Below are 20,238 nucleotides of genomic sequence, written 5' to 3'. Positions count from 1 at the left end.
GGGTTGGTTTAATGTAGTTACTATTAGAGCCAAGTTACAAGACTTTAGAGTTGAAGTCTAAAATGAAAAGATATGTATTTCTTCGCATAGTGGATTGTAAAAGTCTAAATATGTATAAAAGGTATGTATGATGCATGTTAAGCCTGGTCACTGAGTTAGGCACTCAATACCTGGCCCTACCATAGCCTTAGCCTTGGTACCAAAGCAAGCCAACGGAGCTTGCACAATTGGGCCCTGCCCAAGCCAGTAATCAATCGGGCGGGGTATCCAGGCAGGCCCATCGGGGGCCCAGTGAACCCTAAGTTTCACTGTTTTAGTTTTTAATTTTTAACCTTTTTTTTTTAAGTATGGTTAGGGCTTTGAAATTTAGAACTTTCGATTTTCAAAAGTTCTGCTTCAGACATCGCTCTCACCATCGGCATTGCTGCCGCCTGCAGCCCTGCCCACGCCGTTGCTGTCGCCTTCAACGCCCTGTCACCCTGCCTCGCAGTCGCCGCACCTGCCACCTACCTCATCTGCACCGTCTCCGGCTGCCCGCCGGCCCTCACCTTCATTGTTGCCGTCGCCACGCTTGCTGCCCTTCCTCTCACCTTCATTGTTGTCGTGCCGTGATTGCTGCCCTTCTTCTCCGTCGCCATTGTTGCCCTGCTCCATACCAGAACCTTGACCACAAGTCGTAACTATGATCCGCCACAGGTAGAACCAGGATTTTTTTTAAGGACGGACCAAATAGTTCATCAAACTTATTTGGATAAGACCAAGCTAAATCCCAATATAAAAAATACATTACCCAACTTAAAATTTTTAATTTTTGTAATATAATTTTTTTTTCAATTAGTTGGGGTGGGCCATGGCATAGGCGGCCCCCCCTCCCTCTACCCCTGGTCCGCCATCGCCGTAAAGCTCTTGTAGGCCGTCACCGTCCGTCCCACATGTCATCCGCACAAAACGGGCCAGGCCTCGGACAGCTTTGCCGTGGCCCGATGCCCGATACTCGGCTCAGGTACTTATTGGCTTAAAATTACCTAGTCGGCCCCGCTCAACCTAATGCCCAGGCTAATACATGTTCACAAAGTACACATTATGTCATATTTCCATCCATAATTTTCTTTTTATGCTAAAGGTCATCCTTTATGGTAAAGGTCATAGCCGGTCGGGTTGGTGAGTATGTCAGTTCACTTCTCCTCGATGCTATATTGCTATTGTTTGGAAACATAAATGATGGCAATCGTGACACCATATCCCAAAGCATAAAAGAGAAAGGAAGGAAGATCTTGGCCCTTTGTCGGGCGGCTGACACTCACTGGAACCAAAGTCAACTATGGGATCATCATACGGGAACTTAATTCAGTAAGTCGAGCAATTGCACACGGCTCTAGAGATAATATATAGCCACCAATCTGGTCAGCTCACCTATAAAGTAAGTGGGAAAAAAAAATGCTTGTTACATAAATGGAAGATTATGCGGTTTATGTTTCACAATCAATTTTTAAAATTTTTAGCTATGGCAGGATGTGATGGACACGATCTAGAAATTAGAAAAGGCATGATTAAGTCCATCAGATTAATCGGGTAGATAAAAATGTATATCTAAGGTCAACATATGGAGTTTTAGAAAAGGATAAGTTTATTGTTGGTACATGATTTCTTTTTGGATATACTTTCATACTTCAGTAACATCGGAAAACAGTCTATATATATTTTAAAAAAAATCCACATTCCCGTGTCTTACTTTATGAAAAAAATTTTAAGCATGTGAACATTTTTGTTAAAACTTATTTAAAATATAAGAAGTAAAAAAATAGATGGTTTGATTTTATTAAGCATCAAAGAACTTCTGGATTTCTAATACCTTGATTCCTACTTCTCCAAAAAATTATAACATCTCAAACCACAAAGAAAAAAAAACCCACTTGCGTTCTCCTCGCCATTCGGACTTGCAAATATCTTCTTGTAAAGACAATCGGATTTATTGCAGTATGGGGCAAAATGTTAATATTAAATATTCATAGACTTCGATGCCAAACAAAAAAATAGACTGGAAGCTGTCAAATCAAGATTCTTAGAAATTAAAAGCGTCGCTGCCTAAGTTGGCATAAAAGGATAGATCTGGTTGCCGGACGGTTAAATATGTAAAAACTGTCGCTAAATGTACAATAAAACATTGCTAGTTTTTCTGTTTCATAGTATTTTTATCGGTTGTTTCAAACTAAGCCATCATGGTTAAAAATTTCCACCTTAATGAAATTATGCGTGTGTGTGTGTAATGCTCTCAAAATTTTCAAACTTCATTCAGATTCATCTCTACTTATGAATGACCAATGCATTGATCTCTGCCTCGTTATTGCGATTCATAAATCCGTCGCTAATGTTTGATCTACTTCTTTGTTTCCAAGACTAATTTCATCAAGCAAATTATGAGAAAAATGAATCTACTGACAAGTTCACATAAACTTGGATTTGAGTTTGAGTTTGGACCAGATCACATTTTAACCTTTTCGGGTGAACGAGGTTTGCCTCCGCTCGATAGAAGCTCAAGTCCCCACCCAACCCTTTATTTTTAAAAAGGTGCAAGGTTGGATTTCGAGGTGCCACCCCTGCCACACTTTAACTTGTGCATGGTACAGCGTAGAGAATTGATGTCCTAGTAATTTGAAATGGAAACGACTGCCTACCAGCTCTCGCCCTGACTGTTGCATCATCCCCTGAGCCCTTTCAACTGCTATCTAAAGATGTGTTGACAAGTGGCCACATGGATGGGGCAGGACCACGTGGTCAGCACTTGACCGGTGGGCCTTTAGGTCGTTCTTAGAGCCGTGGTGGTACGGTAAAGCGGTGGGGATGATCCGGTTTATCAGGTCCAATTGAGTGGGTCCAGTATCAATACTCTCATAAATAGGAACATCCTCTAAATAAATGGGAAAAACAAATAATTCTCGAACAAAGAAACACCTTCTAGGAACCAAACCAGATCCGAATCATTGAATGGTGATTCTGGTCATCTAAGCTATGAGACATGTGGTCAGCTAACCCATTATGATGGTCGAGAGAAAAACAAGGAAAAAAAGGTGATGGACATTATCATTATCTAATGTTAGGAGCTGGCTGATTCTCGATAGTTAGGGGATGATCCGGTTTATCAGGTCCAATTGAGTGGGTCCAGTATCAATACTCTCATAAATACGAACATCCTTTAAATAAATGGGAAAAACAAATAATTCTCGAACAAAGAAACACCTTCTAGGAACCAAACCAGATCCGAATCATTGAATGGTGATTCTGGTCATCTAAGCTATGAGACATGTGGTCAGCTAACCCATTATGATGGTCGAGAGAAAAACAAGGAAAAAAAGGTGATGGACATTATCGTTATCTAATGTTAGGAGCTGGCTGATTCTCGATAGTTAGAGTCGCCATTCACTCACTCCCGTGAAGGCATTCATTTTGGTGCACAATGAACAGCTCCACCTTATCATGTTTATCTGGATTTGGGGACATGTGGGTGCGTCCACCCCTACAAAAGCTATGTTTGATTGCGACGCATGAAGAATAAGTGAAAGCCGGATAAACCAAAAACAGGATATTGTAATGGGTGGCTGGAAATGCAACCCACTCTTCTCCTCAATCTGTTGAAGTGTACGCGGGTCGCTGAAGGCACATGCCATTTGTCGTGCAACTTAGCCAATTATCACATTTATTATGGATACATCGATGCAGTGGATTCGGATTTGCGTAATGGATCCGACTGGAATTTAGTTTTAGAATGTGCTACATTTTAAGAAAGCCATGCCAAGTATTTCATTACGCACATCTCGTATATGGTAAAATACACTTTAATTTGGATTTCCTTCTTTTAGTGGTTTCCTTTGTACATAACTTAGGCGGTTCAATGAAATTTTCTAACACTATATATATGCATATTTATGTAAAATGGCCGCCGCTGAATGGCCAATGAATTGTCAGACAATAGATGGAAAAGAGATAGGGTGTATATGTTTGGATGGATGTGCATAGAGTCTAGCTAAAATGATTCAAAGGGTCGTTTCTTCTACGTGGAGATGAAAGTTTCTCTTTTAAATTATTATAATTATCTCAAAGAACCTTTTCAATATATACATATATGTGTGTGTGTGTGGAGTATGGCTGCCATTAAATGGCAGCGAATTGTCAATTGATAGATGGGAAGGAGATGGCCAATGAAATGGACGGAGGTGCGTCAAGTCTCTGTTAAAGTGATTCAAAGCAGGCGTTCCCTACACAGATGAGAGTTTCTCTTTTGATTTAGTATTTTATCTTAAGAAAACTTATGATTTTGGGATTCTGTATTTTGGCCAAAATAGGAGAAACCAAGCATGACATTTTTTAATGGATTGCACTTTCGCTAACTGCTGCCAAACATGGTCTTGAACTTAGTTACTTTTGAAAAATGTAAAAACCTTATATTCTTTGTTAACTCTTTCACGTAGAAGAATATTTTATTCATTATCATGTAGACGAAGCGCATGGCATTATATAAGGGTTGTTTCTAATCATGAATTTGAATATGAGATAATGAGTTCTTATACAGGTGAAGTCGTGTATTTTACTGGATCTATGGGTTATGGGTCAAAAGTGTCAGATACGGGGTCAAACAGGCATGGTCATGTGAAAGCTGGGTCTCTGGACCCAAGTAGCTGAGTCTAAACCCAGCCTTCTTGGAAAAGAGTTGGGTTCAAGTCGGGCTTAAGACCTAGTTGGGTCGATCAAGTCCTTGCAGCATCTTTATTTGGCAGACCCAGCCCAACCTGTTGCTCACCCCTACTCAAATGTGAGAGTCCCATGCTAAACCTTCATAAGCCCGACTTTACGTAACATAGAATTTGGTTTTTCGGGGGTGATAGTGAAAACGTTTGGTTTTTCGGAGTTGATAGTGAACAATTTGACAGATAAGTTCACCCTTATTGTTACTTTACAGAACTGTATGTGAAATTTTCATGTCATACGGCTCCTCATTCAATTATTTCTAAGAAATTGGATCATTTTTTTCGTTAATTTCAAAAATCTCCACCCATCTCCTCCCTTCTGCCACTTAGTCTCGAAGACTAACTAGGACAAATTCAGTCATGTTGTCATGATGCTTATTCTAAGCCACCATCCAAGCACAGTACCTTCATTTAAAAGAATAGTTTTGTCATAGACCAGACCTTTCAAAAATATTCTCAACTTTGGCTTGCACAAGAAGAGGTACATTTGAATCTAAGTATCTGTTCTTGTTCATATGTTGAAGCAAACAGGAGAAATCATATCACTAGTTTTTAGTTGCTTTGACTTGTTTCTTTATGCAATTCATTTTCCTATACACAAAATCAAAATAATCTCAAAAAGAAAGCACCTTTCAAGTGAATCTGAAATAGAAAGTTGAATGACACTTTTGTGCATGAAAAAGCTGAGGTCTAATGAAAGCAATGGTATCATTATGCAGCCCTTTTTGTTGTCATTGCTTGTTTGTTGTTGTTGTTGTTGTTGTTGTTGCTGTCGTTGTTGTTGTTGTATGTGCATGTTCAAAGATGCACTCGTGCAATGAAACTTAGCCGCACTTCCGGTGGCGCACTTCTAAAAAAGCACCAGATTCCACCTTCGCAAAAGGCGCACACAGTCTTTCGAAGTCGGTATATCCCTTCAACTTGGGACCACTAAGCTGACTACCTAGCCATGGCCTGGTTTTTTTTCGACAAGTCGGCAAAAGCACTATCATCTTTCTCATGAAAGATATGGCCCCATTGGTGTTCTTCAGTTTGCCAAGGATCAGGATCCATGAGAAATGCTGCAAGCAAGATAAGAACAGAGCAAAGTGAGCTGAATATGAAATGGAGCCCACTAGAGGGCTTTGCATTCACACTTGCTTCTTTAATTCATATCCAGGAGATGGTAAAGATTCATATTCTTCTTCAAATTCTTTTGCCATGATCACATTTAAAAGGAGACAAGTTCATGATATGACCCACTTACAGAAAAGTTCATCCTTTCATAAACGATGTATTTTTCTTCTTCATCTAACCTTATGAATATGATTTACACGCATTTTTATTTTCCCTGGTTTCAAATCACGTAATTCTAGCATGAGTATTTCAATCTGTCAAAAATGAACCACATGTCAACAGTTAAAGGTTAAGGGTTCATGTTTTTAAGGCCAAATAACATACTCTAACACATCATTTATATCAAATGGGTCAAGCTTAATATACATATTGTTCATGATTGCAATAGCATAACCTTTAGCTATGGTTTTGACAACGGATGTAGATGCAGTAGGTGCATCCAAACTGGCCGTCTAAGGGATGCACCCCATGCGTTGAACTTCTGACCTTCTTCAACTAGACATAGCTCCGTACTCACATTTTCTAAAGTTACTGTGTCCGTATCTGCATCATACCCAGAACCATGTAACTTAGCAACCTTTACTCAACCATAATGGATCCACCCATTTCAACATTGCCAGGATTAAAATTGGTTTTCAAACAGAGGAAATTTAGGGGATGCAAGTCCAACAAGCTCAGATCCAAGGTAATATATATATATATATATATATATATATATATATATATATATATATATATATATATTTTGCAGATTACATATGTACCTATCCAAATCTGACCCTTAGCATAAATGCAGTATGATTCAATTCCATTCTTTGTACCCCTATAAGCACCACAATGTTGGAAATGGTTGAGATCCAAAACCTGCATAATGAACTTATCTTGGCCACCTTCAACCTGAAATTGTTAACCCCAAACCCTTAATCAGGTGGGTGCAGCAGCTGTAGGCACGAATTTCATGCCACTGCGTGCATCTTCAATACCCTTCGCTTCAAGGCATGGTTTTCTGTGTTGAAATCAAATTCAGGCTCTACTACAGACTGTGATCTCTATAAACCGTGGAATCAGGAAAGGTGTTGAATCCCTCGGTTCAGCGTTCAAACACCCTCCGAACATTGCCTGGTACTAGGGATGATGAAGTGGGAAGACAAAGTATGAATCTGCAATTGCATTTGTGTCAGAAATGCAGATAGTTCATTCTAGCATCCACAAGTCTATTGATAATATAACATATATACACCTTGATTGTCTCATATAAGTAGGTGTATCAATAGAAGAACTTATCCAATTATCGGCCCAAAACTGTAGTCCAGGTCAGGGGCCATTACTCAAAAGTCGAGTATAAACCTGAATCTGAATATAAATTTCCTTGAGTTATGTCAAGTCCTACCAGGATGATCCCTATATAAACAAGGAACACCGATCACAATTTTAGCAATCAACTTGTTCTTTAATGAAAAATAACAAGGTATTGACATGATCTTGACACAAAAAGGTTACTTTAAAATTTTGGTAGTTCCGAAGAATGTTCCTGATAAATTAACATCTCAAATCTGCGAGGCTATTGCCATCAATTGCTGTCTAGGGAGAAGAAAACGAGAAAGCGCACTAAAACACGCAAAATATTTCAGCAGAAAAAATTGCAGAAACAATACCACAACACGCAATGTACAATAACAATTTCATCTTTAATTCAACAAGAGGGCAATTGCTGTAGGTTCTATGCTATGAGCCACTTCGGTATCAAGCACGAGCAAGAACCAACAAGCACTATAGCACGATCTTCAATTAACAGCCATGATGTTCCAGAGGATCTTAAAATGCCACAATTTACGTAGCTCATGAAACCAACAAGCAATGCAGAAAGATCTTCAGTTGACAGCAGAAAGCTCATATATATCCTTGCAATTTCCAAGTGACTGGAAAACTAAATAGAAACAGGGAAGACAGAAGCTGATAAAATACGAACAACCACTTCCCTTCAACTAAATAAGGTAAGAAGGTCTTTATACATATACAGCTAAATGCTGTTACACCAATCAAAATTAAACAGCTACAGACGGACAGAATCCATGCTAATAAAAACCATATTGAAGCCATTCTTCAAGAGTTCCAGTGCTCTGACCCAGTAGAAGAGCAGGGAACTTCCAACCCACCTTTCTACATTGCTGCGTTCAAGGGAGAGCTTACCCAGGAACTAAGGTAGAATAACTAGAGCAACTCCAACCTACATAACCCTCCCAATGCGCAAATGTACAGGATACTGGACAGGTTTCACCTCATTGCCTCCCCATGCGCTCTCAAAATCCTTGACCACCTCTTCAGGCAGGAGCTCAATCCCTTGCTCATGCGCAGTCTGGTATGAAGACCATGACCGTATGTATGCCAGGTACGTTTCTAAATCCATATGTTTTGTTGCCTTGAATGTAAATGGTCCAGTGTGCTCCTCCCCATCCACTACCTCGAACGGGAATTCTATGCTCCGATACTCGTCGTCAACTATTTTGCGTGCCGGAGCCCAGTAAGGTGCAGAATTCTTGTACAAGCGCCAGAACACAGCATCCACAGTGTCACTCACACAGGGTTCAGTATAGCACCAGGCAGCAAGCACACCTCCAGGGCGCTTGAGGACATGCTTGACTTGTTGGTAGAAGGTGGGGAGGTCGAACCAGTGCATGGCTTGGGCCACAGTCACAAGATCAACACTACACATGGGTGCAACCAAGCGCGTGAGCTCATCTAGGGTCACTGATTCTGGGGTTTGCTGATACCTTATGTTGGGAAGCCTCTGTGCATGGGCCAACTGAGTAGGGCTGGTGTCTGTGGCCACTACATCCTTGTAGAAGCTAGCAAGCTTGAAGATGAAAGGAGTGTTAGAAAAAAAATACTGTTAAGAGAGCTGATGTTGCAATTCAAGGAAAACTTCCTCCAAAAAAGTTCCCCTCTTAGGACAAGGTGCTCATGATGTGGAGAATAAGGTCATTTTCTGAGCAGTGCACCGTTAATGTACCCACTACAAGTAAATTTGACACACCCTGTTACGAATTAAGAGCATTCGGGTAGTTCATCATCATGCCGTAAGTCCAATCTTAATTTCATGATGTGTGCTTAACAGAGTGTATTCAATTTGACGCTATTGATCAACGAATAATTGCAATCAGGTTACTCGTGTTTTCATACAACAAGCACTAGTTAACACTCATACTCTTTCAAGACTTGCAGAAGTTTCCATGAACCCATAAAGCGGTAGCAACATCAAGTTCTTGCAGCCCATGAATTCATGACCTACGTTTGCCTTTGAGCAAGTAGGAAGCAAAAGGCACACCGTCCACATCCCGTCCATGACAATGGTCAAGGGCATCCGGATATGAGCCTATTAGCACACATGGGGCCGACGGTAACCTCCAGGCAGACCGTCTACCGCTAACCAATGGAAGCAACGAGAACGAAAACCAGAGGCAGCTTTTTTTCTTCCTTACCGGCACGGCGGCTTGACCATTGCCGGTCCCGACGTCCCACGCTAGGTCGTGATGGGGGGTCTTGGAAGCGATGAATCGGAAGAGCTCCGGCGGGTACCCAGGGCGGGTCGCTGCATACGAAGCCGCCTGCTTGATGAACAGTTCCGCCATTCCCCTCTTTCTCTTCCTTTTTTTTTTTTTTCTTTCTCTTCCTCTCTTTTTTTTTCTTTCTCTTCCTCTCTCCCTCTACCTGGGAAGGTTGGCGGCGGCGCCCACGAAAAGGAAAAGAGGAGGGGATAGGGGGCGGCCAGCAGAGGAGATGGCGCGTAACACGTACATGACTAAGGGGGGCGAGGATGGTCCTCCGATGCTTCGGGGGGTCATGGACTCATGTAGCCTGTCAACCAATCGGATGTATTCTTCGCTCGATCTTGCACATATTCGGATTTGAATGTAAATGAAAAAAAAAACTCAATCTTTTATTTTCAAAAAATCTGATATTTAAATACAGATCCAAATCTGATTCACGTGTTCGCGGTTGATGGATCTGCAATAGCTTATAGCTCAACAAAGTTTTTTCTTTGGTGACGGGAAAAAAAAAATCTATTCGTTATTGTTTGGCTGTATTTTCCACGGATGGTGTGACTTGAAAATGAAGGAGACATGTAGAGGTCACGAACAAGATAGGTCGCAGGCCCCTCGCCGAGTTTTTTTTTTTTCACAAAAATCATCGCCTCCCCGTTTGTCACCCGTGATATCAACTTTTCTAAACAGGAACCTTTCTTTGAGATTTGAGAAGAGGAGAAATTTGCTGAAAAACAATCAAAGATCATCTCCTCCCTTCAAAACGTAGTGACTTTTACACTTATTTATCAGTCCATAATCCTCATTCTGTAAGATTTTATGGGGTGTTTGGATGACATCCCACAAACTTGGTCTCCAAAATTGAATTTTTTGGAGTGTTTGGGTTCCATCAAGATTGGGTTTGAGAAAAACCCATTTTGATAAAACTTGGTTTTGTAAAGGGAGCCAAAACCTAGCCCCTCTTAGGTTATATTTTTTCACATATACGATATACATATACAACATATATCACTATCAAGAGTCAAGTTTTTATTATATTAATTGGTTTGTTTAGTAGATAAAATAGATAAAAACAAAACAAAACAAAAAAAAGCAGAAGGAGACCAATTAGGAACTTGAGAAACCAAAAAATGCATTTGATAGTTAAACTGGAGAATGTGTCGCCCAAAGGTTTGAACTGGCGACCTCTTGGTTAAAGTCGACCAGCTCTGTCAAACGATGTATGTTAGAGACGAAAACGAATGAGAAAGGAAAGACCACATTAGCTAAGTTACACGAGAAGACAAAAAAGGGGAAAAAGAGAAGGAAAAGAGCTACCAACAACTAAGGCTAGTTCTTGCTTTTCTATTTCTTTTCTTTATATAAGAACAAAATTGGCCATGAATATATAATGGCTCATGATGTTGATCCACGTGAATGAGGTGGTGGGCCAGGAGGAAGTCTGATGTTTGGAGGAAGAGCCATGATGGCTGGGCGCAAGTCCATCATTCTTGGAATTCCTGTCTGCACGAAAGCAACACCTTTGTCGTATAAGATACATATCCACAACCAATAATAAAGCACTAGCACAGAGAACCAAGCATTGCTTGCCAAATCATGTTAATTCTCTATCACGTACATGAAATGGAGCATAAGCAGAAAAGAACCAAGACGGTAATGAGATTCAGGTTAGGAAATCTGCAGCTGGTCTAGTACAAAACTACACAAACAAACGCTGCAATCAAGTGCATGCTTCAAAATAGTTTGCCATTTCCACCTTCAGCAGGCAAACCAACCGAAAGAGACTCTACTCTTTGCTTCCGCTAGTATGGACGGCCGTCTTTCAGGCCCCCAGTGAAAACGGTGAAAAGCACTTTAAGACGGGCTGCAACACCGTGACACCCTGATCGTGAATTATCATGTTGGAGGACCACATAACAAGGCAGATTTGTTCAAACACTGAATACAAGGTGGGTGCTGCTGAGATCAAGCACCCTTGATAACACTGCAAAATCTTCCACTTTGACTTTACTCTGTAGAAAGGCCACAGTAAAATACTGGGGCAATCAAGAAGTTTTTATATTTTATTGTCTCATATGAACCATTAGAATAGCTCTCTTTAAGTAACAGAGTAATGTATATTCCGTCCCATTTAACTTACTGTGTGCAAAAAGAGTTTGTTGTTTGTTGTCTTAATGTTAATAAGCCTTGCTATTGATAATTGTCGTACTGCTAATGCACCACATTAGTCCATTTTACTCTTCTACTTGGTCCAATAGAGGTTTGAACTCCTTGATTTTGATACCATACTTGGATTGTCACGGTTGTTAATTCAGCACAGGATGCTGCCATTCAATTTCATCAAACAAAGGAAAGCCCTACTATTTGATATTTTTCACTTTCTCCAAACAGATATCATCAGGACCCACTCTAAGAACACAACAGTTGGTTCCACCTGTGCTGGTAAAAGTGGACATGGATATGCAATAAATGCAGAATAAACAAATCTACTCCCTCTTAGAGCATGATGGGACATAAATTGACAATAAAAAGCACTGATTCTCAAAGTACCTGGTAGGCGCTAATCCCTGGAACAGGTGCCAGTAGTCCAGATTGGGGGCCGGTGAAGACACCACTAACAGCAAATGCCTGCCCTGTAGGAGTGCCTGATGGAACACGTGTATTGCAGGAGGAACACTACTACCAGCCATGGGGCCTGCAATAATTTGATTCATGCCAAGAGGTGGTTGTGGCAGTTGAGGAATCTGAGTGGCTGAACTTTGCAGCCCTTGTCCAGTCATAGCAAGAACAGGCGGGTAATTGTTTGACTGCAAAGATGTTGGCCGGGGTAACATAGAATCAAAAGCTGACCCAGGCATTGGTAGCGGAAGTGAGTCTGACATTGATTGCATGGGCATGGATAGTGCATTAGATGAAGGAGTGCTTGCAGGCACTGACAGAGAAGGAAATTGGGTGGGTGGAGGACGCGGAAAATGAGAAGGATGAGCAAGCAATGGTAACTGTGAAGGAGGCTGCAACTGAGGCAATGTTATCGGAGGTAGAGGCATCATTGGTGGTTGAAGCGGATGATGCTGGTGTTGTCCTGGTACCTGATGAGGAACTTGTTGATATCCTTGTTAGTTAGGTTGTAAAAGTGATGGGTAAGGTACAGATGGAGGATGTGGTGATAACATGGGGTTTGATACCGGAATTGGATGGCTTTGTTGTCCTTGATCTGATCCATCAAGGGGCGACATTGCAAACGGCATTGCAGTCCCAACACCAGGAATTGTTCCATCACTTCGAGCAAGCCCAGCTGCAAACGGTCCTGGAGTGGTTGGGGCATCAGGAACTGGGAAATTACCAGCAAAATGACCAGGTGCTGCTGCATCTAGATCTCCGGAACCTGATCACAAGTCACTAGTTACTTAACACACAATCTAGGCGATAGAGTCTAAATCAATGTAAAACAATATCTATGCTGACCAAGAAACAACCAGGGCAAGACCATTATCCAAACATCATCTAGAAGACTATTTGACACTTCTAAACATACCATTGTTATGTTTGTCACGAGAAGGATCTCCAGGCCTATTCTGACACCAAAACTTGGTCGTGTGGTCATTGCTACCACTGCAAAAAAAAAAGACCAATGACCTCATAATCATCCATTTTTCAATAGGCTTGAATGTTGTCCCAGTACTCAACTGAAGCACAATCTAGAGACGAGAAAAATAAGTACTTACAAAAGCTGTCAAACTGTTTCCTTATGGATTCACTTATGGAGAGCAAGATTCTGTTCCTGATATACTTAAATGGAAAAAGGAACAAAAAAGAAGAATCTGGAGTTCAAAAATGAATTGGATGTGTTATTTAACTCTGGTTTCAACTCCAATTTGTCACACAGAAGGCTGTGCATTAGAGGAAACCTCGAATTGATTGTTCCTCCTTGTCTAGAGCTAGGATGTCAACAATTACCACTGTAGTCATATACTAATCGCTCTTATCTTGAGAAGCAAGTCCAAAATTCTTCACAAACTTTTTTTTTTTTTTGGACTAACATTTCAAGGTTATAGAAGAGCAGTAGCTACAGCTGGATAACCATGATATGAATTATGAAACTGATAAGAAGAATGTCAAAGACATGTTAATCGAAGTGCAGTTTCAGAAGCTGATACCACTAAATTAGTCTAAAATACCCTGCAGTAAGTATAAGAAAATGATTCCCTAGAAAAGGGGAAAAGGGATTCAAACAAATGGAACGATCCAAAAAAGATATGCAAGACATCATGCAAGAAATAGAAAACAGATGGAGTATGCCTTAATGTATTGGATGGAGAAAGTTTTCAAACTAGGAGGGAAGTACCCAAGTTTTGCCACTTCAAGGTGGAGAAGGAATGAAAGAGATCATCAACTTAATACATAGTCTTTTGAATATAGGAGAAGATAAAATTTTGTCAAGGAAACTAAGATGCCAATGAACCAGAAAAGCAAAACCTAGGACACTCTTCAGGCATCTTCATCAAGTTGCAGGAAACTAGCATCAAAAAAGAATAAAGACATGCATGATTACTACAATTAACAGCATGCAAAAAAGTATCAGCACAATTAAGAGAATAAATAAATCACATTTTTTAAATTAACCCACTAAAATTTTGCAGAAAAAAAATTCAAGCATTCATGAGTAAAGACATTTAATAACCATGCCATCTAAGAAAAAAGTGACAGAACTAAGGTTACAAGTTACAACATCCACCCTTAGGTGAGCATGATAAAGCAAGTTCTGCTGTAACATAGCAACATGTAATTGAACATGCCACATAAAACGGATTTATAATTCATTCCCCTGGATAATGGGTATAATGGAAAGCTATGCTCATTTCTTTACAACTTTTTTACAAGCAATAAAAGACTTCATCAGTCTTTACTAGCAAACGTGATCTGTTTACCTTCTCTTAGGATAGTATTTGAGACAAATTGTAAATGTTAAGGAAACTTAGCAATACTGGGAGATAGAAGATACATGTTTGATGTACACCACATAATCGAGGAGTAAGTAGACAATAGAAATGGAAGTTCTGATGGCTAACTGAATCTTATCTCCATTATGGACTTATAGTTGGTTGGACATCTGAACCAAATCTCAGCACCTGAAGGACAAGCTGGCAATTATCCAACTAATTCATGACCTCCCAGCACATGGTTTCGGATTGCAAACAAAGAGTGTCTGAAGCACCACAAACTCAGATAATTGGAATGATTTAGGTTATAGCTTTACATACCACAATGTAAGACCCCAGCTTATCCTCAGCACCTGTATATAAAAATGCAATGTGCGTGGCATACACCAGTCATTTTACAGATGAATTATCATTTTTTTATTTAGGTCGGCCAGAATTTTGAATTCTTAATGGCCAAGAAACGAGCAACTATTGCCTGGTTGAAAAAAAAAAGACATCCGCTCAGTTCAGAATTGCAATTATCACCTGCATAAATAGCAAAATTGAATAACCGCCATAGGGTTATACTCCTATTTGAAATTGAAGGAGAATGAAACACAGAGATGATTGAAATGGCGTCCTCAAAGAATGCTCCCAAACAAAACATCTGTTTAGCCCAGTGAAATTATTCTTAAAAGCGAGAATTCACTACTCTGGTTCCAAAAGCACTCTTCATGAGAAGTCCCCATGCTTCCTCATTGCAGAACCAATAATTATTCATCTGAAGAACAACCCAACAATGTTTCTCTGGGCTACTGTTGCTGATGAACTTGTAAGAGTAAGGAATCCTGCATGCTGTGTCTGACTGATGGTGAAAGCTTGAATATGAAAAAGGCCAAAGGCAACCTCTACCAAAGAACGCGATGGATGAACAATTCCACAAAATTAGAAATTCCAAGACACCAAGCAGAGTCCTGGTTAAGGACTGGTAAGGGAAAGGTGTTAATCTGCCTACAAAATAAGTATTTGATGGCAAAGCTGGTCAGTGCCTAAGATAGCGCATATGTGTGTTCAGGCAGTAGAGAAACTCTTACTACATAACCAAGACAACAGTTTTGCTTACAAACTTACATAACTTCTCTATGGCATCAAGAATGAATGAATGAACTCAATGGCAGACCATCGAGGGACTGGGAATCGCATGGTCCCTGACTGAATTAGTCTAAAAACAGACAAGGCATTGAATAACAAAAAGATGATGCTTTCAGTCTATACAATTGATATTCTGATAGAAATGATTGTCAGTCTTAAGAAAAGGAAATATGCACGCCTAGGCATTTCATATTATATCAAGAGGGAGGAAATTTCAAACATATAATGTTGGATCCCAAAGGTTACAAAATACTGCATATTTGAAAATTTTATTGCTTATTCCTACATCTGTTGCTGAAATACTTTGGAATACCATGGATGTCTAACACCATTAAATCCACATGACTCTCTATTAGAAATGGCATGTACAACTGTGCTTCTTCATCAAATAGGCGGCACTTATCTAGAAACTGAGATTAAGCGACTTCTTATTTTATTTTGCTTTATTAGTATTTTCTTTAGCCAATGCAAACATAACGTGAGAAGTTAGAGTTCACCCAATCAGTTGAGCAATTTGGCAGCCAATTAGTTCATGGGAAAAGATTCACAAACAGGTATCATTCCACTGGTTGCAACAAACTTGGGATTCACATACTCTTAGAGTTGAAATATTCCATGCTGAGCATTGTGGCTTCTCTGATTTGAAGGGCCCTTTCAGAATCATGACATAAGGAGAGCTTGTATCATTATGTTGCAGCAAAGATTTGTGTATCTTGCCATACTTGTTACACAGAACTATTCATAGTTCCCAGAACAAGTCAAAGAACTATGAATTGTTGTTGTACATATGGAGTCATTTTGGTAAGATGTTCCTACTGTTACATGGCTGGATTCTGACGGTAAAATTGGAATATGAAGGAACACAAAATAAACATAGTCCAAGAGGATGGTATACTGAAGAACATATTAGAAAAATAATGGAATATTCCTCTGGGTAAATAGTGGCAAACATATCCAATATTTTGAAAATATTTAACATTCTCCTCAGGTTGAAGCCAGCTTATAATATTTGCAACATATCCTGATATTCTCAAAGTATCACTGAAAGCCAAAATTTCAGGATATTATTGTAAGATTGACCACAGTCATAGTCAAGAGTTTTCTGAGTCTGTCAAAAAATTCCCTGTTCAATATTTAACCACATAACTTTGTGAATTTTATCATTTTGCTTCTTTCATGTTTGCAAAAATCTTTTCTACTAAAAACCTGTTACCTCATAACTTTCTTCTTTACTTTTTCGAGTTAAAGCTTTCAATGTTTTCTCAACATTTTCCCAAGAAAGTCTGCAGCTTAAGAACAGCTGAAAGAAAAGCATTGCTGAGAAATTGATCAGATGCTACAGACAGTATCAGTCAATACCACCAGGTCAAGGGAAGAAACTATATTCTGACAAGTCCATAGATGAACAGACAAATTTCTACTACCTGCTAAAGAGGCAAATGAGGGAATCACCTCCATATGATTTGACCTCCAAATCGCTTGATGAAAAAGCAACACAATCATTCTAATATCTCAGTCATTCATTTTACTTCTGCCGAGCATAGTTAAAATAAGATGACCGAATTGCACTACATTAAAAATGTAATAAAACTTAGAATAATTGCAAAAAGGTTTCACTTATTCTCTATGGTAACACCTTTTCCTCATTATCAGCCGATAAAGAGAAGTTAATCCTCATTTGGTTGAGAACAATGTTTCAAATATCATTCGAGTTGTCAAAAAAAGCAGGAAAGGGAAAATAATGAAAACAAATAATGGGGTTGAAAAAAAGTAGAACTGAAGAACCAAGATGAAAATATCGTTTTGTATTATGCTCTTTGTCTTTTCTTCAGAAAACTATTTAATATAACTTAAATGATTTCACGTTTCTTTTAATATTTTAATAACTGCTTTGGATTTTGATCATTTTTTTAAGTAGTGTAAAACTCAAATTTCCATAATTACTTTTATTTTATTTTATATTTTTTAATTCCCAAGTTTTTCACTCCCATTTTAGACCCAAGAAAAACCTTGCCGATAAAAACCCACCAGTGATATTTGTGATTATGGTTGAGAAGACTACCATTTTTAAAACTGAGATGAATGTACCAATTGATCACCATGTGCACCAAGTTGATAGATATATATATATATATATATATATATATACATATATTCCAACACCAACAATTGCTATAAAATCAATACATAATCAGATGACTATTTCAGTCTGCAGATACAAATTTGACACTGAAAGCATGCAAGTGACATATACTTGAAAACAAGAAAGCAGTACACTAACACTGTTTGGCATGGAAGAAGCCCTCTTTCACCACCCTCGAGGCATGCAATTGCGACCGAAGATACTGCTGGCAGAAGGAATTTCAGATAAATACATAACCGCTATCTTAATTCTTAAGATAGGACTAATGAATCTCACTTGCTGAAGTCGTCATCTTGTAACAAGTTATTTATCATGTTTACAAGAGGGAGAGTACCCTTTGCCATGATCTCTAGCTTGGATCTATTGGAAGCATGTGAAAAAAGAGAGAGGCCGAAAAACACAAGCTCAGGGAGAAACAACCTGGAAGATAAGAAGCCATGCCAATATCGTGGCTCCAAATCAAAAAAGGCATCAAAGAACCTTCTAGTGCCTTGTAAATCAAGCTTCAGCAAGATATCCATACCGAAGCAAAAGAACTCTCTTTGTCTCCTCTTTTCTATTGGCCATAAATCCTTCCATACTCTAGCAGACAAATCATCCACAGGAGCTCCTTGCAAGGAATTGAGATAATGGACTATGGAATTTGCAACAATAGGTGCAGCAGCAAGTGTCTTTGCCACCATGTAACCAGTTGATGGGTGCACCATACCTGCTGTCCCACCTATTCCCACAACTCTTTGAGGAAGAACTGGCAACGGCCCTCCCATTGGAATGACACACCTCTCGTCCTCTTCTATGCTTTTTATTCTAATACCCAAGTGCTTCAACCTAGCTTCCATTCTTTCCTGTATATCTTCCATTGCAACACCTGGCCTGGCAACCAGGGAAGTTTCTTCCAAGAAAATCCTATCAGAAGAGAATGGCATCGCGTACAAGAATGTCGGGATTCTAGCGTTCCTCTCTTCTAAGGTAGGATTACCCTTGAGATGTGAATCCCTCCAATCCATGAACACCATCTTATTCACATCAAACGGATGTTCTTCAACCTCCGCCATAACTCCATACGCCACTTGATATCCAGGATTGTAAGGCTTGTCATATTGAACCAGAGACCTCGAAAACCCAGTGGCATCAAGTACAACCCTAGTTTGGATCGTGACGCCATCATTACAAATAAGCAAAGATGTAGATTCCTCATGCACCACCTTAATCACTTTTGCTTCGTGAAATTGGACACCATTCAGTATACATTTCTGCATCATCTTGGATTTTAACTGCTTTCTATTAACCCTACCGTAAGGCCGCTGCAAATTCTTTGTCGTCCGATCGTCGACGTACACAACAGCACCAGCCCAGCTGGTATCGAGGCAGTCAAGGAGGTCCATAGCCTCAAATTCGTCAACCCACACGCCATAATTGTTGGGCCAGATCAATCTGGGAGATGGGTCAACTGAACAAACAGAAAGGCCTGATTGTGACACCTGCTGAGCCACAGCAAGACCCGCCGGACCACCACCCACAACCACCAAATCCATCACCACATTCTTCCTAGTTGGGTCGTACATGGGAAGCTCAAACTCCAAATTCTCCTTCTTGACATCTGGAACAAGGTCCAGCAGGGCAGTCTTAGCCTTACAAACACCATTTGCCCTATGAAAATTCGGGTGTTTTCCCCCAGTCCCGAATCTGCGAAGATGGTGCTGGGCCTTGTACGAGCAGTTAGCTTGTTTCTCAGAGACACCATGAAAGGTGGTGCCAAACAATTCTAGCCTGCTGTGAGTTCTCAAGAGGGTACCCATCAAAATTATCAAGTGGGTACTCTCAATCTGCCTACTTCAGAACTTAGTTGAACCACAAAAGGGACCCAAACAAGCAAAAAACTCCTAGAACTCAGAAGAGGGATGAATTACTTACAACGTGAAAATCACAAACTGCCAACACTGAATACGCAAGAACTGAGCAGAGATGAATTACAACGTGGAAATCGCAGACTGCTGAAACTGAAGACGGAAAACTAATCATACCCAAGTGATACCACAATGCCCGCGTCGACGGAACTTTATGATGAGTACCCCAGTTTTAGATGGTCTTCCTGTTTCTTTCTTTTGACAGGAAAAGAGAAAAGCATAAAGGAGTCCACAAATTTAGTGAACTGGAAGAACGAAAGTCCCAGTGAGGGCCATTTCGAGAGGACCCAATTGAGGCATAGGTCGTCGAAGAGCAGCCATCCGCTAGATCCTCCCGTTCCCCGTAGGATTGGATTTTGGCGATGCCACGCGCCCGCGGGCCAAGCCTCCCAAAAATAACCAATCACAATGGGAGGGCATATCACCACTACACTCCAATAACAATAGCAGATATGTGATGCGGAGCTATTGCCGGACAAAAATATTTTTCTTACAGGAAGAAAAGTTTGTTAAAAAAGTCGTTTTCACATTTTAATGAAAAACAAAAAAAATTATTTAATGAAGAAAGAGAAAATTTTGTTTAAGGTCCAAATTTGCTTGCAATTTTAGAAAAGAATTCCATTTTCCATTGGGTCAGCTTTACCTTTCATCCTCTTAAGCGTATAACCCATACTTTTGGTGTCATGTCGCCCATGCCGCACTTCAATATGTAAGTCA

The 20,238-nt window shown here is 39.9% G+C and overlaps 2 protein-coding genes across 8 annotated transcripts; both read right to left on the bottom strand.

Annotated features, from left to right (window-relative positions):
- Positions 1-7,812: 7,812 nt before the first annotated feature.
- LOC116247320 (uncharacterized) lies at positions 7,813-9,677 on the bottom strand. Its single transcript, XM_031619443.2, has 2 exons — positions 9,338-9,677; positions 7,813-8,712 (listed from the first exon to the last, which is right to left on the bottom strand). Exons 1-2 carry the CDS (start codon positions 9,485-9,487, stop codon positions 8,086-8,088), a joined length of 777 nt encoding a protein of 258 aa, XP_031475303.1. The 5' UTR covers positions 9,488-9,677; the 3' UTR covers positions 7,813-8,085.
- Positions 9,678-10,544: 867 nt separating this feature from the next.
- Positions 10,545-19,913, bottom strand: LOC116253121 (lycopene beta cyclase, chloroplastic/chromoplastic). 7 transcript variants are annotated; one of them, XM_050078121.1, is made up of 7 exons: positions 17,753-17,889; positions 14,866-15,326; positions 14,662-14,693; positions 12,936-13,012; positions 12,586-12,785; positions 11,951-12,489; positions 10,545-10,903 (listed from the first exon to the last, which is right to left on the bottom strand). In XM_050078121.1, exons 2-7 carry the CDS (start codon positions 14,869-14,871, stop codon positions 10,885-10,887), a joined length of 873 nt encoding a protein of 290 aa, XP_049934078.1. In that variant the 5' UTR covers positions 14,872-15,326; positions 17,753-17,889; the 3' UTR covers positions 10,545-10,884. The 7 variants fall into 7 exon arrangements, with proteins under 7 accessions (XP_049934078.1, XP_049934076.1, XP_049934079.1 ...); XM_050078119.1 differs by having other exon boundaries at positions 14,662-15,326; XM_050078122.1 differs by lacking the exon at positions 14,662-14,693.
- Positions 19,914-20,238: the final 325 nt, after the last annotated feature.

Source organism: Nymphaea colorata, chromosome 1 (assembly GCF_008831285.2).
Source record: "Nymphaea colorata isolate Beijing-Zhang1983 chromosome 1, ASM883128v2, whole genome shotgun sequence".
NCBI lineage: Eukaryota > Viridiplantae > Streptophyta > Magnoliopsida > Nymphaeales > Nymphaeaceae > Nymphaea > Nymphaea colorata.
This window is presented reverse-complemented; position numbering and strand designations above follow the sequence as displayed.

Coding starts and splice junctions, on each gene's coding strand:
- LOC116247320 (XM_031619443.2), bottom strand. CDS start 9,487: ATGGCGGAACTGTTCATCAAGCAGGCGGCTTCGTATGCAGCGACCCGC. Junction 8,713..9,337: donor ATGGTCAAGCCGCCGTGCCG/GTAAGGAAGAAA, acceptor TTCATCTTCAAG/CTTGCTAGCTTCTACAAGGA.
- LOC116253121 (XM_031627893.2), bottom strand. CDS start 19,413: ATGGGTACCCTCTTGAGAACTCACAGCAGGCTAGAATTGTTTGGCACC.